Source organism: Clarias gariepinus, chromosome 13 (genome assembly GCF_024256425.1).
Source record: "Clarias gariepinus isolate MV-2021 ecotype Netherlands chromosome 13, CGAR_prim_01v2, whole genome shotgun sequence".
Taxonomy (NCBI): Eukaryota; Metazoa; Chordata; class Actinopteri; order Siluriformes; family Clariidae; genus Clarias; species Clarias gariepinus.
In genome coordinates this window covers 33,014,288-33,025,000 of record NC_071112.1, presented here as the reverse complement: position 1 = coordinate 33,025,000, position 10,713 = coordinate 33,014,288, and the positions used below count along the sequence as shown (strand labels likewise).

General features: G+C 44.5%; 1 protein-coding gene across 6 annotated transcripts in view; it reads left to right on the top strand.

The window, feature by feature from the left end:
• esrrga (estrogen-related receptor gamma a) overlaps positions 1-10,713 on the top strand; it is a 63,275-nt gene that overhangs the window by 11,804 nt on the left and 40,758 nt on the right. For 5 of the 6 annotated variants that reach the window (XM_053510476.1, XM_053510474.1, XM_053510477.1 and 2 more), the window contains 2 exons: positions 5,020-5,438; positions 7,557-7,673. In XM_053510476.1, coding sequence (XP_053366451.1) covers positions 5,020-5,438; positions 7,557-7,673 — 536 coding nt within the window. The remainder of the gene's footprint in view (positions 1-5,019; positions 5,439-7,556; positions 7,674-10,713) is intronic. The other variant, XM_053510475.1, reaches the window with a different exon arrangement.

The following is a 10,713-nucleotide window of genomic DNA, read 5'->3' as shown; positions in this document are numbered from 1 at the left end:
ACGGGCAGAATGTGAATTAGATTTGGTAACAGATGGCGGTTGGTGTTGAAAATTTAAAGGTGCTTTGGGGTGGAGAGGCGCTGCACGGGGGCAGCTGAGTGCATCTTCGCCCGAGTGGGTGAGAGGAGGGGGGATGATAGACGGCTATAACTCACAACAATCCCGTCCTGACAGCCAATTTCAAGATTCTGATCTGGTTAAAGACACGGCTTTCCTCGCTTCACTCACCGAAAAACAACCACCATTCCTCTCTCTCTCTCTCTCTCTCTCTCTCTCTCGTCATATTTCAGTGAATAAAATCATCTTCAAACATCTGTTTAATAAAAAGTGTTTTTAATCCACCCCCCCCACATGAGTATTACATTTACGTGCAATTTCATTTCATCACATTGCGGCTCATCCTGACTTATCGGCCCCTTGTCGAAGAGCAAACGGTTATTTAGCTGATCTCCAGCTTGGAGACGTTTAACATCAATCCTGAACCCAGACAGACAGACAGACAGACAGACAGACAGACAGACAGACAGACAGACAGACAGAAGCAGAGTGTGTATTTAATGAACTTGCACAAGAAAATATTCAAAAATTTAAAAACTTGTCTTTGTCTCGATTTAAATACACACGTACAGTCTCTCAGATCGAGGATGATGTCACGGCTCAATGCGAAGATGAACCTGCTCACGCTCACGCTCAGGCTCGTCTCCTGGATTTGGCGTTACGGCTTCGATCACACGTGACAAAATATAATAAAATGCTTTATTTTGGAGTCAGTCATCGAGAATGAAGTATAAAGTGAATTACTCCTTTAGAAGTCCTGTAATGTTATAACAATTGATCTCCTCACACCGCACTGTGTGTGTGTGTGTGTGTGTGTGTGTGTGTGTGTGTGTGTGTGTGTGTGTTGCAAATGCTAAAGCAACTGTAATCAGACCCTGTGCTTCTAATCTCAGTGACGCTAGATGTTCCTGTGTGTATTAATTGGGGAAGATTATAGGAAGTGAATTTTTACAGCCATGTTATTTTTCCTGTAGACTGTGTTTCTATTTTTCTAAATGTGTTTTATAAATGCAAAAAAAAAAAAACACACACACAAAAAAACATAATTAAATACTTAAATTATATAGGTGAAATACACAAGACTTCCTAGACGTGATACCATGAGTGAAAACAACTGCAGTAAGTCATGACAGGTTTTTATTCTGGAGATTTTTTTCTTTGTAATCAGAAAGGCTTGATTTTGATGGAGGGGAAAAAGAAAGGAGAGAGAGAGAGAGAGAGAGAGAGAGAGAGACTGCACCTTAATGCAATGATTGCACGTTTGGACTCTGCAGTTGTCAAAGCACTGAATCAGTCAAACAATCTAATGACACTTGTCCTTGCCAAGTGCCTTGTGTTTTCCAAAATTGTTTTCCTGTTGATTTCCGATGCCTCGCCAGAGAGAGAGAGAGCAAAAAAAAAACAATCCTCTCTTTGGTCCCAGGTTTCCTCAGAGATTTTAACCTTTAAGAAAGACAGAGAGTAAATATTAGATTATAGAACAGGGACCATGCTCTCGCTTTTCCACTAAGATGCCGCGTGAACTGTTCATGAAAAGCCAGAGTTCTGCATCATTACTGTGTGAGTGCTGTAGAGAACCGAGACGTTCCAGTTCTAATTGATCTGTACATATTTAAAAAATAATCAAAATTAACATACACCAATTTAACTTCTGAATTATTTTTATTCACAGGATAATAATAATAATAATAATAATAATAATAATGAAAATAATAATAATAATGTAAACCGGCTTTTATCCATTTTTAGAAAATCTTGTCTTCCTGCCTGTCTCTCCCTCTCTCCCTTCTTTTTTTTATAATGCCCTCGTACTTGACGATGATTATCTCCATTCATAGGCTTAAATGAAATTGTAGTGCTTTTCCCGCCGTAAAAACTTCTTTTGTTAATGGCACGCTGCGGAATTGAAGCCGGCGCCAGGCGTCGCTGAAAAACAGATAAAATCATTACCTCTCAAATAGTCTCTTCTCCGGCAGAAAGGGCTTTCTTTTCTTCTAAAATATGAGCTTTAGAATTCCATTTCTCTTAGAGCTAATGCGAATTTTACTGCCTCTAATTTTAGATTTCAGCGTGGCCTAGAAGGGGGAAAAGAAAAAAACTCAGTCATGTGACAATTGAATTTATAGAGAGTTGTTGAATATTGCTGGGTCAGATTAATGGAGTCATAGAATTTCAAAGAGAGAGAGAGAGAGAGAGAGAGAGAGAGGACCAGGCAGACACAAAGAGAGAGAAATGTCCCCAGTTTAAGAGCTGTGTCCTGTGGAGAGACTGAGAGCAGTTAGAGCGTTGGTGTTGTGATGCCTCCTGCTTCTCTTTTTGTTCACGTGCTTTTACGCGGCACTTTCGCTCTGCCACAGAAACCTGTTTATTCCTGCTGCTTCCGCACACAGATTTCATTTTATTTTTGCTTCGTCCTGCTTTTAAACACCTGAGCTTCTGTGTGATGTATACGATAATAATATAACTCATCAGCACGGTTCTAAACGGTATACAGTATGTCTTCGACATGTGACCTGCAGATCAGACAGCTGCAAAATTTTATAGCAATTAAAACACCACGATTGAGGATTCCTGAAAGATGAATCAGCTGCGTGATGTTTCGGATCGCGTGTCTTTATGAAACTTGGGAAAAGTGCGAAGGTTCCAGGCAAAGATTAGACAGGAACCCGAGAGATAAGCCGCGGTAATGTGAGCGTAACCTTAGAGCAGGCGTTCTCCTGATCGACCGGCCCGTGCTGCAGCAGGCCTTCACCTAAGCGGCCCGGCTCGAGTCAGCAGATTTCACAGCAGAGACGTGACATCAGGAAGCTTTACTGGCCGGCGGGGTGTTGCTATTCCGAGTTAGATTGGCTGTAGTTTGTCCTTTCCGCCGGCCGTGTCCTATTACACCCCTGATACACTAGCTCTTGCTCTGTGCTGAGGTCCATTCATTTCCCTGCTTATTTACATTCATTTGCATTAAGTCGCAGAAAAACACATTGAGGGTCAAATGAGACGAGAAACAAATGTTTGGTTTGGTTGCTTTTATTGTTTTTCACTTGATGACGTCCAGCTTCCAGATGTTTCAACAGCGGAAGTAGAGCTTCTATCTTTTTGACTTCTGCCTCCTGTAGAGCATCGGCTTCACTTCATTACTGCTTAATAACAGTTTCAATCATACTATAATATATATATATATATGTTATTTTGAAATCTTTCTCCCTGTCTCTCTCTCTGTTTCTCACTCTCTCTCTCTCTCTCTCTTGGTCCATCACCGTGGTCTCTCGCACTCCTGTGACTTTATAGACCTGAGAAGAATCTGTCTTTTACAAGCCGACTGCCTTTTTAAAACCCTCATTTAGAAGTGGGCTTCCTTAATTAAAAAGACCTTTGTGTGGTCCTGCAAAGCCCGCACGGTTTATTTGTCCTCTTTCGTCTCCTGTGTTAAAACTCGCTCCTCCGCCTTATTCACGTAAACGCTCTCTTTTTTTCCTCTCTCTCTCTCTCTCTCTCTCTCTCTCCCTCTGTGTAACACCTCCGTCTGGTCGCTGTTGTGTCTGGTTGAAGCCCTTTAGGACGGCGAAAAAATAGATGTTTGCACGGTTGAAATATTTTGGGTGTGACTGTGAGTATGAGTGCATGTGGTTGTGTGTGTGTGGTTGCATGTTGCTGGTGCTTGTTAATGTAGTTTGTGGTTAATCTTGAACGTCTGTAAAATTGTCCATCCGAGTTTTTCCTGATCCCGAGTCAGCTGAGAGCGCGCGTGCTGTCAGAGGGGGATCGCTAATCCACTTTTCCAAGCCTTAGAGTCTGCTTTAAGACAGAACAGATATATCTATTAATTACTGCATTCATTAAGAAACCCATCTCCGAGGACTAGACGCGTCTGTGGGTGAGGCGGGGGGAGAGGGGGTGGAGGGGGGCAGGGGGGTAGGGGGACAGACGGAACCTCGGCTAAATGGCTGTGGCAATATTGAGTGGCGGTAACATGGAGGGGCTTTTTCTTTTGTTAGCTTTCAGGTTTTTTTTTTTTTCGTGTGTGTGTGTGTGAGAGAGAGAGAGAGAGACGTGCCACTCATTGCATATTTGTTCCCCTGTTTGTGTGTGTGTGATAGAGAGAGAGAGAGAGAGAGACAGACGAGTGAGGATGATGAAACTGCACTCGCCCTCCACACTGATCACATTCATGTAGAACAAGTTGATATTGACTGCAGGATGAGTGATGGAGCTCGGCTCCAGGCAGCGTCCCTCTCCATCTCCACATTGCTTCACGCTTTATCTTTTTCTTTTTTTTCCCCGCAAAGCCTGATAATCTGTCATGCTGCATTCTGATCACTGGACTCTTTATTTAATAGTTTTTCGTTTTATCACTTTATTTTGTGTCGAGTTGTTGTTATTTATGTACGTGTATCCATCAATTAATGCGCCGCAGGGCTTTACCGCAATCTCATTGACTTTATGTGTATAAAACATAGGATTGATAAAAAATAGGATTTAGCGGAATTTCCTCTCTATATGGATTTTTTAGATAAGAAGTTGAGAATTAACAATTAAAGGTGTAATTTCTATTTAGGTTTTAAACACATATTTCTCCATTTCCTTTTTCCCTTTACATTTACCTGTAACTTGTTCATGTGTGTGTGTGTGTGTGTGTGTGTGTGTGTTCATGTTACCATGTTGGCTCCGACTTTCCCTGGAATGTAGATAGATGGTTCTGAAGCTTTAGTGAGACCCGTGGGAGTTGATACTCTCTCATTAACACTGAGAGGGGAAATAATTTAATTGGTTTCTCTGTAGCTTCACTTTGCTGGAGAAGTACAAGAACAGAACAAGGTGTTTCAGATTATTAAGCTTTTTTTCGCCCTTTCTGGCCCATTTTTCTGTGAATGCATTCTTCATCTTGTAACATAGAACTTAGGTATTAAATGATTTACCTTTAGTTTCATCTCATGCGTTGGTTTTGTTTCGTTTTTATGTCCGAAGCAGGCTGCTTTGCAGAATGTCCAGCAAGGAACGTCACATTGAGTCCAACTGTCCCTCGTACATCAAGACGGAACCCTCTAGCCCAGCCTCGCTGACCGACAGCGTCAACCACCACAGTCCCGGCGGCTCGTCAGACGCCAGCGGCAGCTACAGTTCCGCGATGAACGGCCACCAGAACGGTTTAGACTCGCCCACGCTGTACGGCCCCGGAGGCACGCTGGGCCCCAACGGCACTGGCGCTAAGCGCTACGAAGACTGCTCCAGCACCATCGGTGAGGACTCGCAGATCAAGTGTGAATACATGCTCAACTCCATGCCCAAGCGCCTGTGCCTGGTGTGTGGCGACATCGCGTCAGGTTACCACTATGGCGTAGCTTCATGCGAAGCCTGCAAGGCCTTCTTCAAGAGGACCATTCAAGGTTGGTTTGAGTTTATTTTATTTTTTTCGTCTTGGCTCAAATTCATTTCAGGGAAGCGGGAAACCATCACGATGGTTTAGTTTCATTAGGAACTATGGAGAAGGGTTAAGTTAATCTGTAAACCCTAAGTCTCTTAAAATGTGAAATGTTTCATCAGTGTTTCATTTGTCAGACATGAGCATGTAGCATCGTAGCACCACCAGCCTAGCCCTCTGACTCCAGTGGAAAATCTTAAGCAGATGAACACGTGGGTCAGATATTGTGTTTGGCTCGAACATGAGCCAGACCCTGCGATCCTGGGAATTTGACATATTGGTATGTTTCATCCCATTAGCCAATGAGACTCTCAGTAATTTCCAGACCCTCTTCATCCAGCTGGGTGTTTATTGACTTCCAGGCTGGCTAGCTTTTTGGGGAGGTGGGGGGAGGCGTAGGTGTGGGAGGGGTTTGAGGAGCGTAAGAGCTTCAGGAGCTGGTACTAGGTTGGAGGTTGATGGGTGGGGATGGAGTGATGGCATGGCCACTGTGACTACTCAAAGCCTCTGGCAGCTGGTGTAAAGGTGGCACCTCTCCAATGCCATCTGACAACCTGTATCTATCACTTCCCAATTGAGCCACTCAAGGCTGAGAGGGTGGAGGTGGGGTTGGGGGTGGGTATGGGGGAATGGACCAGTTTTTGTTTCTCAGATCTGTGTTCTCAAACAGCCGTGAGAGAGGCGATGGCATATCGGCACTTTATCGCAACTCGATAGGTGTTTTTGTCCTAGATTTATGAGCGAGTGATGTGACTGAGGCAAAGACTTACCATCTCTGCACACCTACCATCCCTCACACACACACACACACACACACACACACACATAGCTTCAGGAGCTGGTACTAGGTTGGAGGTTGATGTTATATATATATATGCAGCCACATCTACCATGCTGAGCCAAATCTGAAGATCCTAATGGGACCTGGTGATTACCTGACTAATGAGTATTGGACCATAGTCTAATGGACATGCATACTTTAAATACTGTTTCCTGTTGAATTAGCAGTCTTGAGCGCTAATGCGCTTTTTAATGAGGAAACATCAGTTCACAGAAGAGAAGTCAATACAAATCAGTGTTTACAAAGTCTGATTAACTCTGAAATATTTCATCAGTGAGAAGGTCCCAGGCGGGACACATGTTAATTACGTGTGTGTGGGTACTGTAGGTGTGTGTGTGTGTATGTGTTGGTGGAGAGTGTAACAGTGATAATGTAATATTTATAAATACATGCTGTACTGGAGACAGTGGCGGCTCAGGCGGCTTAGGCTCTGGGTTCTTGATTGGAGGGTTGGGGGATCGAGGCCCGTCACTGCCAGCTGGCCCCTGTTGGACCCTGTAACCCTATGTATCCCATACAAAGTCAATCCAATCCCAAAACCCTGATGAGAAAGGAGGGGAGGCAGGGGCATCGTGCAAGCAACCCGGCCACATAAAAACCACCGCGGCTGTGGAACTGACAAAATGCATGACAACAACACAACAACAATAACATTATACACTGTAAACAATACTTTCAGTTAAAAGGGTTAAAAGGGTATACTTTTACAAGAAAATCACTTTAGCTCAGAAATATTTATCTAATATTTTCATAGAAATTATTTTACATTATTATTATTATTATTATTATTATTTATGCTTATCATTTGCAGTTATGTGGTTTTAAGTGCTAATGTATTTCTCATTATGTTTTAAACACTCAATGATTTAAGCTTGCCTTTACCACATGCACATTATAAATTGCAAATAAGTGTAATGATGATGAATCTGGATCTCAGCTGCCACTGAAGTGCCTCTTAATGTCTAATCCTCTCTATCTTCCCCAATCACACGCTCTTTAATAAGGGCTTTTGGAAGCTTTGGCCTTTGGCAACTGATCAGCCTTTAGGGAGGTTTTGTGTAGCACGAGTTAAGATTTTCCTATCATTGCTAATCTACAGATAATATTCATCAGGATCCTTATCAGTCAGTCATAGTTAAAGACGGGGATTAGCTAGACGAGCTGATGATCGCTGCTTAGCCGTTCCAGTAACCGCAACAGATTTTCATTCACACTCTTTTCTTTCTTGATTTCTGCTCCTAGGCAATATCGAGTACAGCTGTCCCGCCACCAACGAATGTGAGATCACCAAGCGCAGACGGAAGTCCTGCCAAGCCTGCCGCTTCATGAAGTGTCTGACCGTCGGAATGATGCGAGAAGGTGAGAAAAACAAAACAAAACTGACAAAAAGGGGAGAAAAAAACAGAGTAAAGGAAAGGAAACCACTATTACACTGTTGTTTCACTTTAGAGGAAAGAAACTAGAAAGAATTGAGAACAGGTCTAGGAGTCAAGGTTGAAAGTGAAGCACCTCACAGCACCATGCCCTCCAGGCCCGCCTTGTCAGCCAGACAGCAGCTTTGGCCTTGGCCCCCACTCCGGCCCACTAACAAGCATGCCTCTTATTTAGAGAGCCGGCCTCCGAGGCATGTTCTTTAGAGCTCTACTGAGCAGACAAGCAGTTATTTGGAGCTGCCTGCTCTCCTGTGGAAACAGCGGCTGGGGCTTTCTCTGGGAAAAAAAATAAAAAATAAAACACTCTGACATTGGGAGGTCTATCACCTATGTGCTAAAAAACTCTCCGCTGATACCTCGCGCTGTACACCATACATCAGTGTAAAAATGAAAAAATGAAGGAGCAGGCCTCGTTTTCCTCTGTCGTCCCATGTGCTCCTACAGGACTGCCATCATATGGGCTGAGAGGAGACGAGAACAACCGTGAGAGGAAGGATATGCTTCAGTCACTCACAATACACTCACAATACACAACCTCTTCAGGTGTGTGAAGGTGCTGACAGGCCTCATAGTCTCGGTGTAGGGCCACAGGCATGCAAAAGAGTATGTTCACGCGTGTGTGTGTGTGTGTGGGTGTGCAAACATCCACTCTGTTTAAGTCATGATCAGGTGGACTGCAACTTATGCAAAGAGACACGGACACACACATACAGGCCCGCAGCAAGCTTGTCTCACAGAGACCTTAGCGGTCAGCTCGCATTATCCCAAAACAACACAGTGGGAGAGCAACAGCAGGTACACACACTCACACACTCATACACACACACACACAGGTACATTCTGGAGGATGTAGGCATCTGTGTGCACATGTGTGCATTTCTCCACGCATTTGTCTCTGTACACAATCATTTGAATGGTGGTTGGGGAAGCACGCTCCTTTGTCAGTGTTACATGTGTGCAATGTTTCTCTTTCGCATCCATACACACATGCGCACCCTAAACAAATCTTATTCGGCACTACTGTTGCCCCGCGCAGGCCGATTTGCCTACGCGACTGGTGCCGGTGACAGGTAGGTAATTGATACGTAGGGGCCCGTTTTCAGAAGGCTCTGAAGGATGTAGCTGCATGTTTGATATGGCACCTTCCCCCATGAGCACGCAGACAAATAGCAGCCTTTTGTTCTCGCTCCTAGCCGCCTATACACACATATATCAAAATGGCACGCTATGGCACGGCCATTTGTTGTAAAGTGCTCGAATTTAATACTGAGGTCTCTCCTTACATATGAATAAGGGTCATTTGTAAAATTGATTCATCAGTTTAGCAGCCAAAAAAAAAAAGAAGAAATGTTTTCACAAGAAGACTATAGAAAAGCCCGGTCTCGAGCCTAAACCTCACAGGTGTTTATATAAATCATTTGCATTTGGTTTATCCTGAGAAACGCCCGGGTTTCAGTAATATTCCTGCTCTCTTCTCACATTTGGCCGTTAGCATAAAACATGCCACGTTTGCTTTGAGTGAAGCTTAGCACACAGCTCAGTGCTGTCATCTCTGCTGAACAGAGGTTTATCAGACGTGGCTAATTATGGGCGCCTACCTGTGGTGAGTCAGTGTGTCAGTGGCTGTACAAAGGAAGGAATATCTGTAGGGGAAGATGAGTCTGAAATTAGCCCCGTCACCCCCAGGGAAAGACGTAAGGGTGGGGGAAGGATCTCTAATCCAGATCAAACAGAAACACTTGTGATGACATCTCCACTCTTACCTCGACCTGAGCTAGCACAGGAAACACAACATGCTCATGCATATGAACAGCGAGATGGTTCAAAACTCGCTTCAGGGTCCACACGCTCGCGGTACGTTTCTGAGCTCTCACAAGCGCTTACACACACACACATAGACACAGTTTCTAGCTCTGAGGAAATTGCTGCCTGACTACCTCTCAGTCTGACCCTGGGGGCTGGCCACCTGCTGTGCAGCTACCTCCAGTCACCCAGCTGTAAAATTACATCCACGGACACGTCGAGAGGCCGAGACAAGCCCGAGAGCCTCGGGAAGGACTGTCGCGCTCCTGCTATATGCTAATGCTAAACCATGATGCTAATGAGCAAGCCACAGTGGACAGCTGGAGCGCTTAGAGAGGTGTAGCCGACAAGCTCGAAATATCTTCCCGTTGCAAAAAAGGAGTGCAGCCAGAAAAATAGACAAAAGACTAACACACATACAAGGAGAGCGAAAAGCTTCACGGGAGTGCTGTGTTCCCCGGGGAGTACAGCTGAGCGGCTGCTTTTCCCTCCAGAATAGGTGCGCAGGAAAGGAGAGGCCACACTTACAACGCATCCTTCATGTCCACACCCTCAGATGGATGTGTTCCAGCAAAGAAAGCTTAATGTATCCCTTTTATATTGCTCTCTTCCTGAAAAATACTCTTCACCTGCAACTGCTACTGTGCTACACCACTTAAACACATCTTCTACATACACACCACCGCCGCCACCACCACACACTTGCCTGTACATATGTTCCTGCGTATTTCTCAAAAGCTTTTAACTTACGTTCATTTATCACTTCCCCTTTGGGAAAACACTACATTCCTCATGATATAGAACCGACATTACCTCCCTCGTCCCTCTCTCTCTTTCTGTTGCATGCAAACACACCTCTCCATTCCCAGCAGGGACGGAAAGAGGGAATGAATCTCGGCCCGGCAGTGATGGGATGCACCTTCCGAATATGTAACACCTAATTCCTACAGAAGGCAATTAGAGACCCATCCAATTATTTGACCGCGTTGTAGCAACTTGCTGTCCTAATGAACGCCTCGGTTTGGGAGTCTGACAGCACCAGTTCGCTCCGCTAGACCTTCCCTCTGGGGAGACACGCTGCCGAGGAAGCAAAGCAGCCAGGTTTATATATGAATGAGGATGTCGCTTCTCTCGCTTCAGTTGATAATGTACACAAAGCAAAC